The sequence below is a fragment of the Macaca fascicularis genome, chromosome 15 (assembly GCF_037993035.2).
Source record: "Macaca fascicularis isolate 582-1 chromosome 15, T2T-MFA8v1.1".
In the NCBI taxonomy this organism is placed as follows: domain Eukaryota; kingdom Metazoa; phylum Chordata; class Mammalia; order Primates; family Cercopithecidae; genus Macaca; species Macaca fascicularis.
This window is the reverse complement of record NC_088389.1, coordinates 35,753,300-35,775,566: the sequence shown is the minus strand read 5'-3', so window position 1 is coordinate 35,775,566 and position 22,267 is coordinate 35,753,300. Positions and strand designations below refer to the sequence as shown.

At 51.2% G+C, this 22,267-nt stretch overlaps 1 protein-coding gene across 9 annotated transcripts in view; it reads right to left on the bottom strand.

Moving 5' to 3' along the window:
• Positions 1-14,088, bottom strand: part of LHX6 (LIM homeobox 6) — a 41,619-nt gene extending 27,531 nt beyond the window's left edge. For 4 of the 9 annotated variants that reach the window (XM_065530120.2, XM_005580886.5, XM_005580887.5 and 1 more), the window contains exons 1-5: positions 13,782-14,088; positions 12,545-12,616; positions 11,985-12,167; positions 11,180-11,301; positions 1,912-2,132 (exon numbers count right to left, since the gene is read on the bottom strand). In XM_065530120.2, coding sequence (XP_065386192.1) covers positions 1,912-2,132; positions 11,180-11,301; positions 11,985-12,167; positions 12,545-12,616; positions 13,782-13,865 — 682 coding nt within the window. In that variant the 5' untranslated portion in view covers positions 13,866-14,088. Of the gene's footprint in view, positions 1-1,911; positions 2,133-11,179; positions 11,302-11,984; positions 12,168-12,544; positions 12,617-12,934; positions 13,561-13,761 lie in introns of those variants that run through there. The other 5 variants (XM_045373780.3, XM_074016633.1, XM_045373783.3 and 2 more) reach the window with 4 other exon arrangements.
• Between the last annotated feature and the right edge of the window lie 8,179 nt (positions 14,089-22,267).

The following is a 22,267-nucleotide window of genomic DNA, read 5'->3' as shown; positions in this document are numbered from 1 at the left end:
TTCACAATTTATTGTAATTTTTTAATTAGGAAAAAATTATGTTGAAGGAAAAAAGCAAACACTGTAACATACATGGAAAAAATCTGAAAAGATACACATTAAAATATGAAGGAGGCAGCATTTGGAGCAATCATTATTTTCTTCTTTTTGCTTACCATCTTTTCTAATTTTTCTACAATGAATGTCTGTGTGTGTGTGTGTGTGTGTTATGTTTAAAAAGTGAAACAGTAGCCAATACTGAGGGGTGATCAGTAAGAGACATCAGAAGCCCCAACCTTCAAGTTCCTCAGCATGTTAAGTCTGTGGACAGGTGTGGCTGTGAGAGCTAGGATGTAATTGGCAAGGCTGTGACTACAGGTGTTCCTGGTTGGACCATGTGTGGAAGGAGCCTGTGGTCACTGTTGGACCACAGTGTGGGAAAGCTCTGACTCCTGGGTTTCCATCCCAGCTCTGCTGCTGACTTGCTGACCACTGCAGATAATTTCATTGCCCACCACTGCAGATAAGCAGGCAGCAAGTGAAACCCAAGTTCACTAGATGGCCCCTTAGACCCACTTAGTCCTGATCCTGGCAGGAGAAAATGATGGCCCTGTTATGGCCATGGCCAGGAACACTCTGGCAGTCCCTGACTAGTCCCCAGGCTGGGACCTAGAAGTTGAGGCAGTGTGGTTCATACTCCTCCCCAGAGGAACTGGGGATTGGGCAGACACTCTGTGGTATTAATGTCCCCCAGGAAAGCAGGCAGGGCAAGGATTGGTGTGTTGGTTTTTTTAGATGGGAAACTAAAACAGAGGCAGCAACATCCCTGAAGCCTCCTTGGCTTTATGAGATGGGATTAAGGTACCCTAAAGCTTAGGGCCAAGGTGGTATGGTATGGTATGGTATGGTATGGTATGGTATGGTATGGTATGATATGGTATGGTATGGTAGTTAAGAGGCTGGGCTTTGGAACTAGGCAAATCTACTAGTATATAACTTTTGGCAAATCCTGTTTCTTCTTCTGTAAAATGGGGACGTGCCACCTACTTCCTAGGGCTGTTGTAAGGATTAAATAAAATAATCCCTGTTACAGAGAAGTTAGCAACTTTCACAGACCCTAAAAGGGGAATTAGAGAAAGAGTCCCTGCCTCTGCCCACAGCCAATTACTGCCTTTCCCCAGCTCCATCCCATCTGTGTCTTGGTCCCCAGGATCCCTGAAAGACCTGAATCTTGTTCCTGGGCAATCTGGGGAATCACAGTGGCAGAGCCAGAAGAGATTTAGGGATTATTCTAGTCCAGTATCTGTCTTGCACAGATGTGGGGACTGAGGCCCAGAGAGAAAAGGAAACTTCGTATGTCAACACAGTATGTGAGAGCCTGGTCTCCAGACTCAGAAACCTGGTCCTTTCCCCTTGTAGTTAGAGACCCTGGTGGGGGATGAAAACCCCTCCTCAAACCTCTGGCTTGGAGCTGCTAGTATAGGAATTGGGAGAATGGGAGCCAAGTCATCTCTCCAGGACTGGCCCAAGCCTGGTCCCGGGCAACTGGAGGCGATCAGCCCCCGGGCCAATGAGAGCTGTCCAAACGTGGAGTAGGCTGCCCGGTTATGAGAACCATCTCTAGAGTTCACTGAGTGCCTCCTGGCCTTACAACACATCAGCTCGTCTATCTTTGGGAAGGTGTTCTGTCGTTAACGCCATTTTACTGATAAGGAAACATAGTTGCAAAGGAGGGCAGTGACTTCTAACTTTCAAGCAAAAGATCGAGCCGGAAGTGCAAGATCTGTGCGCCGCCCCACCCCTACGCTGCCTGCGGGGCTATACCGGGAAGGCCCAATCTATAGAGGAGTGTGGGTGGTTCCTGGGGTGCTGGGGTGGGGTGGGGAGGGAAAGGGCTGGGGGCAGAGGTGCCAGGCGGAGCAGGTTGGGTACCGTTCTCGGCGGCCCTCTTGAGATTCTCAATCATGGTGTCGTAGTGGATGCGGCAGAGCACCTTCTCCTCCACCAGGCCGAACTCCTCACCAGTGGACAGCTGGCGCTTGCACGAGAAGCAGGCGAAGCAGGCCAGGTGGTAGGCGTTGCCGCGAGCTCTCCTCACCCAGTCGCTGGCGTAGATCTGTCGGCCACACCGGGCGCACTTGGTCCCAAATCGGCTGCAGGTCGAGAGGACAGGCACGGGGTGTCGAGACTCAGACAGGCCAACCTTCCTCCTGCCTTCCACCACCCAATGGCCCGCCAGCCCCTAGGCTCCTCGTCTGTAAGTCTTCAGCTCAGGCATTAGCCTTAGCTTGGACGCACCAACCCTCTACACCTAGTCCCACCTAGGAGGTGAACTGATGGGTGATTTTTATTTTCTTCTTGGTGTTTTTCTGAATCTTCCAAATTTTCTATGATGGTCACTTATATTTGCATATTAATTTGTTTGTTAAAAATACATCACAAGTTAGAAAAAACACAATAATAGTAATAATAGGCAAGTTATTGAGCACTTACCACTTGCCCAGCAAGATTCTAATTGTTTTACGTTGATTATCCCAATTAATCCTCATTTTGCAGGTGAGGAAAATGGGGACCAGAGAGGTAAAGTAACTTGCAGGAGGTCACACCGCTTGCAATGATAGGAACCCTAGCCATCCTGACTCCAGAGATGAATATAAGCTATAGCCCCAGCAGCACAGAAGTGCAGTTTCTTAGACGAACAGACAGATAAGCACTTACTGGCTTTGTGACCCTGGGCAAACTGTTTAACTCTGAGTTATCGTTTTCCTTGTCCTGCACTGAACTAGATGACAACAGCAATGACTCTACTGTTTGTTTAGTGCTTTGTAGTTGGCTAAGTACCCAGCAAGTCCCTCTGGAGCCTGTGACATTCTATTAATAATACTAAATGTTAAAAAGACAAAAATAAAAAAGTCTGGATCGAATGTCTTCTTGCCCCTTAAGCCTTCCTTGATTCTACCTCTTCTCCTTCTCCCTTCTGGTTTTGTAGTCTGGCGATCTGGGTGCAGCTGCCTCCAACACCAGACTGGAAGCCCCTCCAGGAGGCAGCAGAGTCTGGTTTACTCCATCCCAGAAGTCAGCCCAGGGCCTGACCCCGGGCACCGAGGAAATTGTGTTCTTTAAAGTGGATGACCCACCTATGACTCTGTCCCAACCCTGGCAGCCTGTTTCCTCCGGTACACCCTCTGTTTCAAAGAATGGTGCCACCACTCGCCCAGCCCCTGAAGCTTGAAAATCATAATCATGCACTCCTCTCTCTCCTCAACCCCTCCTCCAGCCAATCATCAATGCTGTTGGTTCTGTTTCCCAAGTATCTCTGGGATCCATCTCCTTCTCACCATCTCCACTGTTGCCCTCCTAGGCCAGGCTCCCATCATGCAGTCCTCACTGTCAACCTCCTCCGGGTCTCCCTGTTTCCCCATCTCGCCCCTGCCATCCTCCACAGAGCAGTCACAGCAAAGTTTCCAGCATGCACATGAAATCCTGTCTCTGCCTTGCTTACAATCCTATGGTGGCTCCACTCTATCCTCAGGATCTGGTCCAAAACCCTTGGGGTTTGCAAAACCCCAGCGACCACATCCTCTTCAGGCCCATCTCCTCCCTAACCTTCAAGATATGCCGCCCCACCATCCAGGCATGTGTCCCAGTCAGCCACAATGGAAGGTCACTCCCAGGTCTTTATGGCCTCCTCTGAAGCACTTTCCAACCCCCAGGCCTTTGCACTGACCTACCCTCCCCCAGAGTCCCACGGCCTCCTGCACCGCTCTCTCAGCGCTGACCACACTGGTTTGTAAATGTTTCGTTTCTGGCTCTTCCCTTCCACCCCTTCTACCTTCCTAGATTTGGGGGCCTGGGGTTGCGGGTGGGGAACCAAGAAGATTTGCCTCTGCGTCCCCAGGGCCAGTACCCCTCCACCCGGGGGAGCATTCGGAATCGTCTGTGTGTGCACGGAGGAAACAGTCCGGCAAAAAAGCTCTGGTTACAGCCTGCCTGCCTTGACAAATTCAAGCAACTGTCGGTTGAAAAAAACAGCGTTGGCTTGGACTGAGTGCAGGAGCCCAGAGGCTTCTGCCAGTCTCCGCTCGCAGACTCAACCTCAACCCTACCTACTGTCTCCGACAAGGAGCGCGAGAGGACCCTTCCGGGGGCGGCGCGGTCCCCTCAGGAGGCGCTGAGCACCTTAGTCTAGTCCACCGCTCCCCTAAGCGGAGGCGGTACCGGACCTCGGAAGCGCGGCTTCCCCAGCGGAGTGCCCAGCCCAGCCCACGGTCTCTGTTCCCCGTCCCGCCGTAAAGGGGAGAGGAAACCGCTTTGCCCAACCCAGCCTACTCCCCCCGAAGGGCCGACCCCGGGTTCCGCCACCGGGCTGGTGGTATCCGGATTGGGAGCACTTTCTGGCCTCTGAGGGGAGGCTGGCTTCTGATTATGTGTGCTGCCGGAGGAGGGGGAGGCCAGCCGCGCTCAGAGCCCTTACTACGGGCCGGCGTCCTGGGGCGCAACGCCTTCATTGCACCCTCTCGGTTTCGTTGCAACCCGGTGAAGTGGGGACTCTGGCATCAGGTTTTCATACGAGGAATCGAAGGTTCAGAGCTGGCGAGTGGTTTGCGGAAACTCCACAGAGTATGGAGCTGGGGTTGAGGCCTCCTCCAAAGTGCAAGAAGTACCTAGAACCTGCGGAGCAACTGGCATGGCGACGAGGAAAGCCGGAATCCCACATGCATGAACAGGAAGCGGGGCTGGTCTAGCAGTGCCGCGTCCTCACTCCGGGCCGCTGATTCTGGAATCTCCAGCGCGCGGGGCCAAGGGCCCACTCGCCTGGAGAAGGCGGTGAGTGCGTCCTCAGGGAGCGGAAAGAGCCGGAGCAGGGAAGGTCATGGCCATCAGAAGCTGGGCAACAGCGGCTGAGCCTTCTGTGCGCTTGGCTCGTGGGATTCTTTCTCCTTGGCCAGGGACGAGTCAAAGACTCTCTGTGCACCGCGATCTTCCTGCCCCGCGAGTCCCCGACGCCCGAGTCCGTTCTGCGCCTACACAGGTAGGTCACAGCGTCCTCATACCCTTGGTCCGAGATAGGCGCCGCTAGTGACCTCTCAGCAACTTTCTTATGCTCCGCGTGTCACCCGAAATGCTGGAAGCTGTCCCAGCTCTAGGATCCTCCTGTGCTCCTCGTGGCTCAGCCCAGTTTAAGAAATTGTCCTCGCGCTGGAACCTTGAGGTGGGGTTAGGGCGGATTATGTAGGTTTGGTTGCATTGCAGACTGCCCTGCAGCTTGTACCCGACCCAGGACAGGAGTCACCAGCATGAAGGGCGCGAGAAAGCTTATCGATCCAGGCTCTGACAAAACGACATTCCTTCCCAGGCGGGCTGCGAGGCCGGAGCCACCGGATTCCAGAAACAGCGAAATCGGCGGCGGAGACAACGAAACTTCAAGAAAGAGATGTGCAGGAACTGCCACCAGAGCGCCAAAGGGATTAGGGGGTGTGTCTACTGCCACCCCAGCTTTGCTGTGAGGTCCGGGCCTTGCGCGTCCCTGGATCCCGGCATATGAAGGGCCTAGATGCAAAGGACCCACGGCGCTTTGGGGATGGAGAGGTGTTCGACAGATACTGCTCATCCTGGCAACTGTTAAAAGGAGTAAGGTGGGCGTCGCGCACCGCAGTGCCCTCTACCCCCTGAAAGGAGAGCAGAGATATCTGGGTACTCGTGGTTGTACGAAGGGAGCTCTGCGCCCTTAACCAAGTCACACTCACTTTCCCAGCCTACTATGCTGGATATCTAGTAAGCGCTTGGTAATTATTCGTTGGATGAATGAGCCTCAACGAAAGAGCCCATCTGAGTTTCACCTCGACCCCTTATTCCACTGTTAAGCTACCCCTTTTCTGCACAAGAAAACCAAACCTCAGAGTGGAAACGCCAATGTTAGTTACCAAGCTATTGAGCCAAGAGGCCGAAACTCAAACGGGGGTTCACTTATTTTAGGTTCAAGACGTTCTTGAAGGCCTTAGATCCTGTGAGGCCAACAAGGTGGGTTGGAGGTGGAGCCCTAGGTATTCTCTCTGCTCCTTCCCTTCCAGGTAAACCCATAGGGGAAGACGCCAGGGGGGAAAGAAAAAAAAAAAAAAAAACAGAACCAGCAATTAAGAGGTTAAAACGACCGCTTCTCGGAGGTCCCGGCCCTGAGGCTCCTCCCCCAGCTCCCCTCTCAGTTCCCCCAACATCTGTCCCCCAACAGCTGGCCGCCGATGGGCCGCTCTCTGCCGCGGTGGGGGGCCGCTTCCCGCTCCGAGCTTCCCCTGGGACCCTCGCTCTGCGGGAGGGGGTGGGGTTCTCCCGCTGGAGCCCGCGACAGAGCTTGGGCTCAAGGCGGAGGGCCAGAGAAGGCTGGGGGCTTGCCTGAAGTCGTTTGGGCCTAGCTAGGAAGAGGAACTTTAGCCTCCAGGGCACTCAGTGAACCTCCACCCCCATAAACACGAGGGGATGCAGTTAACCCTTTACTCCCCACTCCCATTGTCAGAAGGCAGGAGGGCCAGGGACCACAGTGACCTGATATTGACAAAGGTGCTCCACTCACAGGCCTCTGAAGTCACTCCTGCCCCAGTGTTGCAAGATCACCCAGGGAGCCACACATCAGAAAACACAGTGGGTGTGCCAACCAAACTGGGCGGGGAATCTTAGGATCAGCAGAGAGGGGCCCCATGATGCATAGATGGGTGGCTGATATATCTCACCTATAGAAGAGTATGGGGGTGTTTAGGGGCAGGGATGGTTGGAGCCAGGCCGCTGTAGGGCTTATGTAGTCTCTACCACTTAGCCGTGTGACCTCATCTCTCAGGGTCTCAGTTCCTCAATCCCACCCCAATGCCACCATAATGTGGGATTATGAGAGTATCATACATACAAGGTGGACCTGAGAATTAAATGAGATAAAGTAGGTAAAGGGTTAGCCCAGTTCCTGGCTTAGACAAGAACTCCATACATTCTGATGACTGGTGTCCTGTGTGACTGCAAGCAATGGCACTTTCTCAGGACATTAGTCTCCCTTATACAATGGGCATGATGTTTCAGCAGGCTGAGGGAGCCAGGAGGGCACTGTAGATCGGGCCATGCTCTATTGTAAGGCAGCAGCTGCAGGTATGGGAAGCTGGGGCTGTGGTTTTTGGTAGCAGGGGAAATGTGAATGTCCCAGAAAGGAGCACTATTTTTCTTCCAGAATTTTCTTCCATTTTTGGAAGAAAACAGAAAGAAAAATTGTCTTAACAAAAAGGTGAAGAAATTAAGAGTCCTATCACATTTTTCTGGTGGTAATTTTTTTTCCTGCTGGGAATCTCAGGGAGTAAGGGGAAGTAGGGATCTGGTTGAACCCACAAGGGCTGGTAAGGATCCTGTTTAGAGTGTGAATTGGAGAAACTGAGACAGAGTCCAATGGCCTGGCCAAGGACACGGAGCCAATGAGAACCAACCTCTCCCAACAATGCAAATGAGCCAGGAGCAGCTCTGGACCTCCTTGTCTCCTCTATGCTTTGCAGACCCTCTCCCTGATGAACTTGGAGTTCCTTCCTAACCTTTAATTCCCTGAACCACCAGTGCTAGCTCTGCCAATGGAGACTGAAGGAGGGTCTATAAGATAATGTCAAGGAGGGACAAGGTGGGGGATAGAACCTAGGTGACCCTCTTCCCTGGGGAAAATACCAGAGGTTAGAGGACCATGGGATCTCCGTACTTTGGGCAGAGTGCTCCAGTCCACCTCCTACCAGACTCTTGATCCTGGGCTTCAGGAAACAGAAGCCTAGAGAATCTCAGCATGTGACCCCTCCCTGGGCCCCAGCTCCCTAGAGGAAAATTCTGCCTCCCACACCACCATTCACACTCTCTCCAGGAAGAGCTTCCTCATAGCAGCCACCCAGAGCTTGGACGGCATTGCAGTGCAGATAATAGTCCTTGCCTGGCACTCGACCGGCTTTTTCTTTCCCTTTTTGTGGGTTTTATTATTTTTGTTACAGGTGGGGCTGCCAGGGATGGGTTATGCCTGCAGGGAGAGAAATGATCAGAAGAGCCACAATTCTACTCTCAATCCAGGGAATGTGAGCTTTTACTGCCTCCATTTTCTTAACCAGAAATCTGGTTTAGTTTTGCTTTCAGGGCTCTTGTCATTGGAAAAAGATTAGTGCTCAGAACCTGCAGCCCAGAAATGGCCCAGTCCCATCCCTCCAGGCAGGCTCTGCTCCTCAAGCTGCGTGGGGAAATGCCATCGTGGGCTTGTGCCCAGCATCCACCCTGCCAAAGATGACAATGGTGATAATCGAGGCATTCATACCAACCGCCATTTAGGGAGTCTTTATGGAGACTTCCCCCAAGAATGGCCTCTTTGGCAGCTCTGGGAGACAGCCTTGGAAAGGGCAAACTAAGGGAGGAGAGATTTAGCATCTTGCCAAGGTCACAACTGGCCAGACTGGGCCCAGTCTCCTGCCTCTTCCCACAGTGGCTGCACACCCTACTCTACCCCACTGCAGTAGGAAGAGGACTCCAGAATAAGGGGAGGCTCTCAACAGTGGAGTCAGGATCCGTGTTTTGACTAGTTTCAAGGTCTAGTAAAGCACAGTATCCAAGGAGGCTCAGTCCAGCATGGGCGTGAGCTAAGGCTGAAGAAGCAGAAAAGAAATTTGGGCAAGTAGCAAATAAGACTGCCAAATCTATTGTTAGGAGAGCCAGGAGAGGTGTCCTGGTGGTGCCTTAGTCTATGGGAGAGGCCCAGACACCATTCTGCTGGGGTTCCCAAGCTGGCACCCTGAATTTAGTAGCTGAGGAATCCAGGAAGCCCCCAAGCATCATCTAGCATGTTTTTTTGTATGTATGTTTGTTTGTTTTTTGAGACAGAGTCTCGCTCTGTCACCCAGGTTGGAGTGCAGTGATGTGATCTTGGTTCACCACAATGGCCGCCTCCTGGGTTCAAGCAATTCTCCTGCCTCAGCCTCCTGAGTAGCTGGGATTACAGGCACATACCACCACACCCGGCTAATTTTGTATTATTAGTATAGATAGGTTTCACCATGTTGGCCAGGAAGATCTCGATCTCCTGACCTTGTGATCTACCCGCCTTGGCCTCCCAAAGTGCTGGGATTACAGGCGTGAGCCACAGTGTCCAGCCCATCTGGATGTTTTATACTAACTGGAGTCAGGCCTAGAGCAGGGAGGTGGCTAGACAGTGACTGTAACCTCCATTTCCTGTCCTGACCAAACCAGTAGTCAGATGGGACAGTGAGAGGAGACATCACACTCTGGTTACACACCATTAACCCCCTTCTGACTACACACACACAAACACACACAGAGACACACACACACAGCCATCCAGATTCACAAATACATTCATAACACCCTCTTCATCCCTCAGTGTCTGGGTGGAGGCCCTTACGCAGGAATACCCCCTCAGAGGAGACGGTGGAGTGGAATGATGGGATTTCAGAATCCCCTCACCTCACCCTCTCACCTCCAGATCCTAGTCCAGATGTAATCCTGTCCTCACTACTTTGCGTGCATGCACACGCACACATACACGCACACACACTCTCAACATTCACATACAGACACCTACTCTTGACACCCACACAGAAGCTAAGAGATGAATGTTTGTCCATAAACGAACACACATGCTATCCACACACCCCCAACCCTGCCCAGTGATGCTTTCCCCAGCACTACTGCACAGATCCCAGACAATACAGACACACAGGCACTCCTTGCACACCGAGTCCTAGGCCACCTGGTTGAGCCATCCCCACCCCACCCCAGCTGCACACTCTTTCACATCCATCCCATAAAGGAAGAGTCTGTCTCTTTAACTATGCTTCCTATGGCTTCTTCAGAGTACCCTTGCCCCAAATGCTGCCAACCTCCCCCTAGACTCAAGATCTTCTCTTTCCAGATCCCTGGAGGCTCAGTGCCAGTGCACAGGAGGAGATCATCTTCCACCATATTCCCTGATTCCCAGAGGCTCTTTCTAGGGCAGGGGTCTGGCCAGGAAGACTGAAGCCATGACATCTTCCTATGCAAGGATAGGAAGGATGTCTGTGGGTTGAAGGGTAGTTATAGGGAAGCAGCTTTCTTCACTTTTTGAGAAAGCACTTGGAAACAAGCATCCCTCTCAGGAACCAGTTCCCCACCATTCTCCTCCAATCCCATAGGCCTGGTGGTACAAGCCTCTGGCCGGTTGATGCCTCCCACTGGGATCAGCAGACAAGACCATGACCCTGCAGTGACCTCGACCCCATAATCAGGTCAGGTCTTGGCTTCATGGCTAGAAGTGAGGCCCAGGCAAGTGATCCAGACACAGCAGAACAGAAGGATGCGCCAGGCTGCTGTCGGCTGCTGGGACGCGGTCTGCAGTACGCGGAGCACAGCCCGGGATAATCCCACTCAGGGCTCTGGGTGCCCGGTTCTCCCACTTCCCATCCCTGCGGCGCAAAGGCAAGGCCTAGACCCTGGAGAGGCCAAAGTTGGGCCAAAACAACAGCGAAGCTGGGACTAGAACAGGCGCCGGGGGCCCGCACATGACCCCAGACTCTCCAGTGACACTCCAGTGACGCCAGGGAATGAGTTGAGATGGAACTGGAGACAGAGGTTGGGATTCAGGACGAGGCGCTTGGGTATGGGATCGGATCTGAGACTGTTGCGGGGCTGGTGCTTGGGGCTGGACCAGACCCGAACCCAGAGCGGAGCCAGGGTCAGAGCCAGGGCAAGAGTCCGGAGCCCAGCTCAGCGTCCAGCCTGGGAGAGACCCCAGCATGACTGATGTCCAAGTAGGGTTGGAACTCGAAGACCGAGCGCACTGGAAATGCAGCCGGATGACGGCTAGGATCCGAGTGGGTCCCGACCAGAGCTGGGGACGTCAGAGCTCCACCGAGGCGCTCGAGGTCGGAACTGGAGCCTGAGACTTAGGCAGGACCCGAGACAGAGCCAGAGACGATACCGAAACCCAATGGACCGCGAGGACCGAAGGCAGATCGGGGGCGGGAACCTGTGCAGGCACCAGCGCGCTGCCTGGAGCTCTGGGTTCGCGCCGGCAGGCTGGGCCAGCGCTGCGCGACGGAAGTGCACTCCGGACGCCGGGGCTCTGGAGCGAGAGACCACATGCCGCAAAAGTGGCCTCCGAATGCGCCCGGGGCCAGCCCTCTGCGACACTGCTGGCCCGGCGGCCGCAGCCTACCTGAAGTAGTCCATCTTGCAGAAGATCTCCTTGTTCTTGATGTAGCAGCTGTTCTGCTGCCTCAGCGACGTGCGACACACGGAGCACTCGAGGCACCGCACGTGCCAGATGAGGTTGTTGACCTGGGGAGGGGGCGGGGACGGGGGTCGGCTCAGCGCGGGCCTCGTTCACGCTGGGCCCCAGCCTCCCAGGTCCCATTTGCAGTCAGAGATGCTGAAGCTCAGAAGGTGCATGCGATTCCCCTGTTTTTCTTGCGTAATACTGAGACTCAGGGAAATGGAAATAAGCTCTTGCTATTTTTCAGACGGAACCCGGGGGTGCAGACAAGACTCTAAGTCGGCCGGGCGCGGTGGCTCAAGCCTGTAATCCTAGCACTTTGGGAGGCCGAGATGGGCGGATCACAAGGTCAGGAGATCGAGACCATCCTGTTTAACCTGGTGAAACCCCGTCTCTACTAAAAAATACAAAAAACTAGCCGGGCGAGGTGGCAGGCGCCTGTAGTCCCAGCTACTCGGGAGGCTGAGGCAGGAGAATGGCGTGAACCCAAAAGGCGGAGCTTGCAGTGAGCTGAGATCCGGCCACTGCACTCCAGCCTGGGCGACAGAGCGAGACTCCGTCTCAAAAAAAAAAAAAAAAAAAAAAAAAAAAAAAAGACCCTAAGTCTTGCCCAGAGCCTCACAGTTGGGCAGGCGTGGAGCCAGGATTTGTAAGTAAGAGGACCTGGCGCCTGCGGTGCTTTCCTGCAGTCTCCCGTGCTGCGTCCCACGCCCCGACAATAGGCACTCAACACCTACCCCTGTCTCACCTTGAGCAGATACCGGTCCAGGATCTCGAGGCCGCAGCTGGAGCAGATGTTCTTGCCGGCAGACGGCACGGAGGAGGCGGCAGAGGGCGGTGAACAGACAGATGGCGTGCTGGGCGTACATGGGGAGGCCCGACCCTCGTCCTTGTCCAGAGCTCCTGCCAGGGCCTCGGCGTCAGACTGCGCCTGCGGCGGGAGAGAGGAGAGAGGAGCGCTGACCCGGGCACCCAGAGTTGGGGCTGCCTCGAAGACAAATCTGGGGCCCCCGAACACCAATTGACAACGAAATCTCCCCGGGACGATGCGCCGTAGACTGAAGGACAGGGATGGAAGGGCCTATTGGAGAGGAAGGGACGGCGCCAACTTTTAACACGCGCATTCTGGGTGCTAGCAACAGTTAAAGCCAACATTCCCGGCCGGAAAACCGAGGCTCAGAGAGGAGCGACGCCCGCCGGGAGTCCCCCAGAGCGTGAGCAGCGGTTCGTGGCCGGAAAGCCTGGCCAGGTCCCCAGGGCCGGGCCGCTGGAGGACTGGGCACCGCAGGCAGGGCCAAACGGACTCACCATGGCGGGCGGCGCGGTCCCTTCAAGACAGCGGGTGGTCGCTTTGCAGCCGGACCCTGGCTGGGCCATCACCTGGGGGAGGGGGGAGGGAACGCAGGCGGCGGCGGCTGCTGAACTGGCTCCGCGCAGCCTGAGCCCAGCGCCTCCCCGCGCCTGTTATATAAACCGGCGCCGAACAATGAGTCCTAACTTTGTAGTGGGCATTTAAAGCCCTTCCCCACAAAAGCGGTGTCTCTCTAATGAAGCAATTTGAATTTGGATTGGATTTTTTCCCTCTCTCTCCCCCTCTCCCTGCACTTAACCCGTGGCTCTTGAAGTAATCGCTTAGTTCCCTTGCAATCCAAGCCTCTGAGGGGGGAAAAAAAACACGCGCACACACACACAAACTACCTGCAATTAGAAATTGTCGTGAATGCCCAAGATAAGAGGTAGCCAGAGTGTCAATTCCAACTGTCAATCAGTGAGATCCATCAGGCCGCCCAAAGAATTGCAAATTTGATTTTTTAATGGTAGTAATTAAAAATCGAATTTTTTCTCTCTCCACCCACCCCTCCCCCTTCCTCGCTCCCTTCTCCCCTCGGCACAAAATGCAAAAAGGAGAAAAGAGAGAAAGAAAGAAAATAAAAAAGAGATGGGTGAGGGGCGGAGGGTGGTTGGAGAAAATAAAACCCCGAGCGCGGTGAGCACCCGCCCGCCCGCCCGCCTGACACGCGCCGCGAAATTGAAGCGGCGGTATTGACAAGGATTCAGGCGCCTTTCGAGGGCCAGTCGGAGGGAAACCCGGAGCAAAAGGGGAGCGAGATCGGGGGCGAAACGGGACCAAAAAGAGAAAAGAGAGGCGCTCAAGGGGAGGGAAAAGCACCCTACAGCCCCTCCGCGCGCCCAGGACCGGCCCCGCGTCGGGATTCTCAGCGCTGCGCCCGCACAACCCCCGGCGCATCGGCTCTATCAGCGCCTATTCAGACGGACAATACCGGCCTCGCCTCCTCTTGATTCGCCTGTGTCTTTACTAAATCGCTTTTTGAGAAATTCCTCCAACATTTGCATAATGTGTTCCCGCTTTCCGCGACCCCCCCTCCTCGCTCGCGCGCGCTCGCACACTCACAAGCACACACTCACAGGCTCAGCCTCGTACCCCTCCTTCCTGCAGCCGCCCGCCACCCGGCTCGGCCCGGCTGGGTCCCTTACCCTACCCGACCCCGACCCGGGCCGCTCACCCAGTCGTTCGCCGGCTCACCTGGTCGGTGGCGGGGCCGCCCTCGGCCGGCAGCCGGCAGCCCTCGGGCAGCGCCGGGGCGGCGTTCTCATGCTTCCAGTACATGGGCCGGAGAACCTCGGGCTCAGCGGGCGCGCAGCGCGGAGAGCTGCGCCAAGGGGGGCCACAGCCGCAGTGGGAGCAGAGGCTGCTGCAGGAACAGGAGGAGAGCGGAGGCGCCGGCCCAGCCGCCCCGGGCCCGGCCCCGGCCCCAGCCCCCGCCTCCGGCCCGCGCGCAGCCCCGGCCTCCCTGGCTGCTGCCGCCGCTGCCTCGCAAGAAGGTCCCGACAAACTTGGAGAGGCCCCCGCCCCCTCCTTCTTCTCCTCCTCCCTCTCCTGGTAGTCCTCCTCCTCCTCTCCCTCCTCCTCGTCCTCCTCCCCCTCCAGCTGCAACGGCGGCCGCCCTGCCGCTGGAGCCCCGCTCGGTTCAAGATGAGTCATGCGTGACCAATCCCCTCCCCGCTAAGGGAGAGCAAGACACACACGACGAGGCAGAGACCCAGAGAGAGAGACGCACACACAGACACAGAGATACACAGAAACTCAGAGCTGCCGACAGAGAGACTCGGAGACACGCCGGTACACAAAGGCACCGGCGGGCACACATCCACCCAGCTCTCACTACCGCCCCTCCCTCAAGGGGCACCCATCTTTCTCAGACACTGCCCCACTCACAGGTACAGGAGGGACCCATGGCCATACCATCTGCGGAGACAGATTCCGTAGGAGGTCACACGTTGTTATACTGTGTTGATGCAATCCCATGCCTGGTACATTTGTGTAAACACTAATGCAAGCGATTACCTGTTCACATCATTTACACAGGCACGAGGCACCACACTTACCCTCACATACCTGCACAGATACCTCTGCTACATAAGAACCAGACAGTGTACCAGCTCCCAAGGACTGAGTGAGATCAGGTTGGGTGAGACAGGAGGGTAGTTTTCCTGAATTCTCTTGGAAGGGATTGCCTGGCGCATCCCCCTTCCCTTCAGGATTTGCTTAACCACACAGTTTAATGCCCATCTCATCTTCTCTAGGGTTCTACTGACAATGAGAATGGTAGGGAAGGCAGGAAGGCCCAGGCATTTAGACAGAAGACACTGCCCCCAGACACACAGACACAGAATCTTCAAACCCAAAGATGGAGCCTCACACACACTAACACCCTGCAGCATACACAAGCGGACACTTAGCGCCTCAGCCCCCTTCTCCACATACAAACTGAGCCTAAAGAGACACATGTAAACATACATCATCTTCTAAAATCAAATAAGCACACTCAGACATAGATCTAGCCTTACAGACACCGTGACAGCCCATCCTCACTACATCACACATGTCATCACCTCCATAATTGCCCTCACTGACAGATGTAAACACCCCACACACACAATTGTTCTTACATTTGTACACACAGCCATACTCAAGAGGGCACAGACTTTCACAGAGCTCCAAACCCATGTATAACCTTATGTCCTCTATTCAGGCACCCTCAAATATGTACTTACATCCTTACAGATGGTGAGGCAACCATTGATAGGCATTTATAGGCAGACACAGCACACACACTTCTGCAGCCATAGATTCCCAATAGTTACAGTCTCAGTTTGCACATACACAGGCAGGTTCTGACAGATGCAGGTGGTAGAGGGTGCCTGCACACCATCACGATACTAAAGACCCACACCCATATTCCCCAGAGATACAAATATCTGTTTCTTTACTGGTGCCAAGGTACACAAAAACAGCCCCAGCCTCAGCTAATGGCATTTCCCACCCCCTGCATTCATTGCTCTCAGACACAGAAATTCACAGACACAGAAATTCAGAGTGAAAAGAGTTTCCCTTTGAACCCTGATCTTTTATTTAATTTAATTTTATTTATTTTTTTAAGATGGAGTCTCTCTCTGTCGCCCAGGCTGGATGCAGTGGCACAATCTCGGCTCACTGGAACCCTAATCTTTTATACGAAGAGAACAAGTTGCATTGTGAAAGCAGGTGAGGTGTATGCATAGATGCACATGTGTACACACATACACATGCATTCTGAAACATAAGCACAGAAGAACAACCCCTCCCCCTCAAATATCTCCTTTGCACATAATAATTTCAGCTACTACTGGGATTATTCCCAGTTATTATAGCTATTAATGTCTGCCAGGCATGATACTAGGCATTTTACAATCATGATCTCATTTTCCTTTCACAATAATCCCGTGAGGTAGTATCTCTCAGGGTGCTTGTTTTACTGATAAAGAGACTGAGGTTCAGAGAGTTCAGGTGATATATCCAAAACGGTGCACGTGGCTAATTGCCAGAACTAAGGACTTAAAACCAGATCCATCTCACATTAGAGCTCATACTCTTGATTTCTAGGCTACAGACATGACCATGTTTACTTTCTGCACACACACACATACACTCCACATTATCTGTTAAAAGATCTGGATATGACTCCTGGCCTCACCACTTATAGGCTCAGCCTGTTTTCTCATCTGCAAAATGGAAATAACAATAGGACCTGCTTTATCTCCTTCTCTTCCTCCCCTCTGGGTGACTCGGGGAATTGAGAGGTTAATAAACCTTACAGAATGCTGCACATATGCTAGATTTGTGAGGACTCCAGGAAAGAAGGCCATGTAGATTGTACTGGCTTTGCAAAACTTCTTAGACATGAGCAGTGGAGGAGGCTTGAGCTAAAACTAAAGGGCAGGTGAAATTTGGATGGGTTCATGGAGAAGAAAGTATTTCAGGTAGAGAGAGGACCACAAAGGTTCAGAGGCTGGACAAACAAGCTGCTGTACTCTAATGAGGGGGAATGTGAAGCATGTGTTCCTAGAATGATAATAACTAACATTTATTGAGCATTTATGTGCTAAGTCCTTTGTTTTACATGCATTATCCTCTTTAATCCTTGCAACAACCCTACAAAGAGGTCATATTATTATCTTTCTTTTATAGTTGAGGAAACAAGCTTACAGGAGCCCCATTTGAAGCTCTGACACTCAGATTTTAGAACCCAAACTCTTACCTATCCTGAATTCTGATTAAGTGCTCAGATAATAAAAACTGGAGTAAAAGGCAGTAAAGTCATTAGTGAAACACAAAGACTCTGGGGACAGATGGCCTTGATGCCAATCTTGGCATCTGTTTTTTATTCCCTTTATTACTTTATTACTTGGGTAACGCTGGACAAGTTCTTTAGTCACTCATCAGCCTCAGTTTCCTCATCTGTAAAGTGGGGATAACAGAGTTCAACTCCTATGGTTGTGAAAATTACACAAATGATCCATGTAAGAGGACTCAGAAATATGCCGGGCACATAGTAAGCAAATAATAAACAGCCACCATTATGGCATGGACTGGCTGAATCTTGTGATTGTTATTCTACTAGGTACTACATCAAATTATTTATGAAGGCCAGGGATGAATCAACCAAAAAAATCAAATCTTCTCCTGAATAACTTACCTAAGGAAGATGCAGAACCATTATTCGAGCCCAGAACTTGCCTAACTTCAAAGAGGACAGAAGTGAAATTACTTTGGAAAAGGAATCTCTCTTCCAATGACTCGTGACTCCATTAGGAAAAAGAGTCCGGATAGGAGTGACCTTGGCAAAATTAGGATGAGCAAACATAGTACATTCCATTAGGATACTTGATTTCTTCCTATGAGAAACTGTGGGTCACTTTGAGTCACTTTGCTTCTCTGAGCCTCAGTTTCTTACCTGCAAAATGGGGATAACGATACTAATCTCTCAGAATTGAAGTGACAACTAATTATACATTAAAAACTAATATTTTGGCTAGGTGCGGTGGCTCATGCCTGTAATCCCAGCACTTTGGGAGGCCGAGGTGGGAGATCAAGCCCATCCTGGCCAACACAGTGAAACTCAATCTCTCCTAAAAATACAAAAATTAGCCGAGCATGGTGGCAGGCGCCTATAGTCCCAGCTACTCGGGAGGCTGAGGGCTGAGGGCTGAGGCAAGAGAATTGCTTGAATCCGGGAGGCAGAGGCTGCAGTGAGCCGAGATTGCACCACTGCACTCCAGCCTGGTGATGGAGTGAGACTCAATCTCAAACAACAACAACAACAAAATCTAATATTTTTAAAAGTGTTGTAGCTTTATTCATTTATACATCCCTGAAGTTGCATTAAGCACCCCACATGAATAATGGCATCTTCTCACTTCACAGTTCTTCTCCCAGTCACTAAACAGGATGTGGTCATCTGGTCCTCTGAGGTGAATTTTGCATCTTCCCCCATTTGAGTCTAGGCCCAAGGGTTCAGTTTGAAAGAGGCTTCATTAGTAACTGGATAATTCTGTGGGAGGCCCCCAGCAATGGTTCAACCCTGCCGGGGAGTAATTCTAGGAAGGTAATGTGAGCTGGGGGAGGCTGGAGACCCAGCTTCACATTTATTTACTTTGACAGCTAAATTGGTGAGCAAGGGGGAAATCAGATGAAAGCCATTTCAGAGTAAATACTAAATACGAAATTTAAACATTCAGATTGTGACAAATGGGAAGGGGACAATGGGAAGAGACACGGGCAGCAGTCCCCTTCCAAGCCTAGGACCCTACCCTCACCCCATCAGCTTCCTAGGTATTTCCTGTTTGAGGAAAGAGCACAGAATGGGGTAAAAACTGTACGACCCTAGGCCGGCAATTTACCTCTCCTGGCCTCAGTGTCCTTGTTTGCAAAATGCACATGTGAATCAGTGATGTGGAAGTGACAGAGAGAGCCTGAGCATAAGACAGACCACCAATCACAGCCCAACCACCTCCTGTCGGGTGAACTTGGAAAAGTCACTTATCTGAAACTCATTTTTCTCAATATCAATATCTGGGGACAATATCAATCTCAGAGGAGTCAATAAGATAATCACTGTGAAAGGGCTTTGAGAAGCACCAAACTCTGGGGCCAGATGGCCTTGATGTCAACCTTGGCACTTCCCTTTATTACTTGGGTAACCCTGGACAAGTTCTTCAGTCACTCATCAGCCTCAGTTTCTTCATCTGTAAAGTGGGGGTAACCGAGTTCCACTCCTATGGTTGTGAAAACTACACAAATGATCCATGTAACAGGACTCAGATATATGCCTGGCACACAGTAGTCGATCAATAAACATTAGCCATCATTATGGCACGGACTGTCTGAATTTTCTGGTTGTTATTCTAGTAGGTACCACATCAAATTCTTTATGAAGGCAGGGGACAAATCAAAGCCTCAAAGTATATTGCAAAGCAATATTGCATATCTGAAAACATATTGCAAATGTGAACAATTATAATTACTGGAAGTCCCCTTCCAGGAAGCTCTGACGTTCACTAAGTAAGTTCAGGTAAGCAGACATTTGTGAAGCATTTACTCCATACCAGGTTCCACACTAGGCCCAGGAAATACAGGAAGCTGTCCTTGTCCCTGCCCTTGAGGAGCCCACTGTCTATTAAGAGAGAAGAAAGCCAGCAACTCAGTGCAATGTGACAGGTGCTACAGAGGGTGTTATAGAAGCAAGGAGGAGGGGCACTTAACCTGGCTTACGGGTGGTGGATCAGGAAGGCTTCCTAAGGAGGTGACGTTTCAGATAAATCTTGAAGGATGAGTAAGTGTGGACAACAAGCACAGAAGGGAGCTGGACCAGGATGAAGAGTGACTGCCCAGTTAGTGTTTGCTGGGGCAACAAAGGGAGATGAGGCTGGGGAGGTAGACAGGAGCCAGATTGTGGGGGGCTGAGTGTTGAGGAGTTTAGATTCATCTTGGAAGCTGGAGTCTATAAGCCTACAGTGACACAGGAAGCAGCATCGTGCAGGAGTTGCACAGCGCAGTGGTTAAGGATTTCAGCCTTGGAGCCAAGTGGCCTACGTTGATGACCTGACCCTATTACACACTGGTGGGGGGGCCGAAGGCAAGTCACAAACTCTATGAGCCTTAGTTTCCTCAACCATAAAATGGGCATTATTAGATAACCCATTGACAAGTGCTGTGACGATACCGGGAGACCACGATGCATCAACGAGTTAAGTTCTTCACCACCAAGAGCCATTGTTATCATTGTTATCACTGTTATCACTAAGAAGTTGAGGGAATGGGCACACAGAAGGCACTAGCTAAGTGGGGATCCTCAAGGTGCTAGATATTCCCTCCTCAGAGAATTCTACCCTGACCACACTATTCAAAATAAATCTCCCCTATTAATCTTTTTACAGCAGAGGGTAGATACAGCTTACAGTAGCCTCACAAATAGTCTTCTATAGAATGCTAAGGAATTTCAACTTCAAAATAGGAACTATGAGGGGCCACCAAAGGCTTGTAAGCATGAAGATGACATGGCGAAGTTGGAGATTTGGAAAGATTACTTAAGTAGTTGGTTTCAAGATAGATTTGAAGGGGCAAGTACTTAATTGATTGCAGCAATACTGAAGGTTTATTAACTAATAATCTAAGGGACAAGGGATGAGGAAGCTGCAGGAACAAGGAGGATGAACAGAAATAATATAATTAAAAGTTTATTATTTTACTTTATTATGTTATATATGATCATATGCATATATCTACAACACATCCAGTTTCCTAATCAACTTTACCTTTTTTTTTTTTTTTCTTGAGACAGAGTCTCATTCTGTTGCCCAGGTTGGAGTGCACCATCTTGGCTCACTGCGACCTCTACCGCCTGGGTTCAAGTGATTCTTGTGCCTCAGTCTCCCAAGTAGCTGGATTACTGGTGTGTGCCTCCATGTCCAGCTAATTTTTTGTTTTTGTTTTTTTTGAGATGGAGTTTTGCTCTTGTTGCCCAGGTTGGAGTGCAATGGCATGATCTTGGCTCACTGCAACCTCCGCTTCCTGAGTTCAAGCGATTCTCCTGCCTCAGCCTCTCAAGTAGCTGGGATTACAGGCATGCACCACCATACCCGGCTAATTTTGTATTTTTAGTAGAGATGGGGTTTCTCCATGTTGGTCAGGTTGGTCTTGAACTCCTGACCTCAGGTGATCCGCCTGTCTAGGCCTCCCAAAGTGCTGGAATTACAGGTGTGAGCCACCGCCGCCAGTCAATTTTTTTGTATTTTTAGTAGAGATGTGGTTTTACTATTTTGCCAGGCTGGTCTCAAACTCCTGGCCTCAAGTGACCCGCCTGCCTCGGCCAGAGTGCTGGGATTACAGGCATGAGCCACCATGTCTGGTCAACTTTACATATTAAGGTTATACATGATGTTATATAGAATCATATATATGTAGTATATATGGTATAAATACATACAAATGTATAATATATAATATCATCAGCTATATAACATTGAGGAGACTGGATATAGGGAGTAGGGGAGTGGAAAATGTCCGAGATAACTCTCAGGTTTCTAATTTTTTATTTACTTTTTCCCAATGACACGGAACACGGGAGGAATTGAGGAAGGGCAAGAAGGATCAATGAGCTCAGTTTTGAGTCAATGTACCCGGGGAATATTCAAGTGGAGGGGCCCAGGAGTGAACAGGACATATGGGTCTGCAGCTCAGAAGAGAGCCTGGATCTAGGAAAAGGAATTTCAGAGATATCAGCATAGGGATAGCAGCTGAATCCTTGGAAGTGGAGATTTTACAGCAGCTGGAATTTACCCCATCTATGAGAAGAGAGTTGACTTGTTTGCTTTCTGGGAGGTAATTTGCCCCTGAAACTCATCTTACTTTCAGTAAGAATAGTTTTTTAAATTATAAAGCGCATCATATGTAGTGATAAGTGCGAAAACAGACCCAGGTAGTTAAGACGCAGAAAGACAACTAACTGCTTTAGAGGAATGAGCATGGGTGGGAAAATATCTGTTAGACAAGTGATGGGGGTAGGCAGAAGGGACTTCCCAGGCAGAAGGCACATCTTGTACAAGGACAGGGGAATCCAGGAGAGTCCATCATGTTTGGGGTGCACAGTTTAGTCTGGTTAGGAGAATGCCTAGTGGGACTGATCTGTAGAAGGCGTCATAAACCTGGCTTATCCTATTGGTCTAGGTATTTGGAAGTATCTTAACTCCTTACTTAGATTATATCTCAATTTCTCTCACTTCGGGGCTTTGTTCTTTGTTCAACGTTCCCCTTAAACCCCTTACGCAGCTTATTAAACACTGGCCACTCAGCTCAGGGGAAATCACCTATGTCACCGTGTCCCATTCCCAGCCTGGTTCCCATCCTCTGGCGTCTTGAAGCTGCTGAGTCTTCCCTTTATCATGGCACATCACAGTGCACAGGGCTCCTGCCTCATCATCTTTATACCCTCCATGCTTCACCCATGGCAAATGCCGTCTGTTTCAGGAATGAGTAACCTTCCTTCTGATGAGGTCGCTCACCAGAAAGCTTCTCAAATGGGATAGACCTGTTTTCAGAAAAGGAACACATAATTTGTTTTTTTTTTTAAGGCGAAATTTTAAAATTATACTTCCAGTTTAGATAAGTCACAGGGTATGTAAAAATTAAAT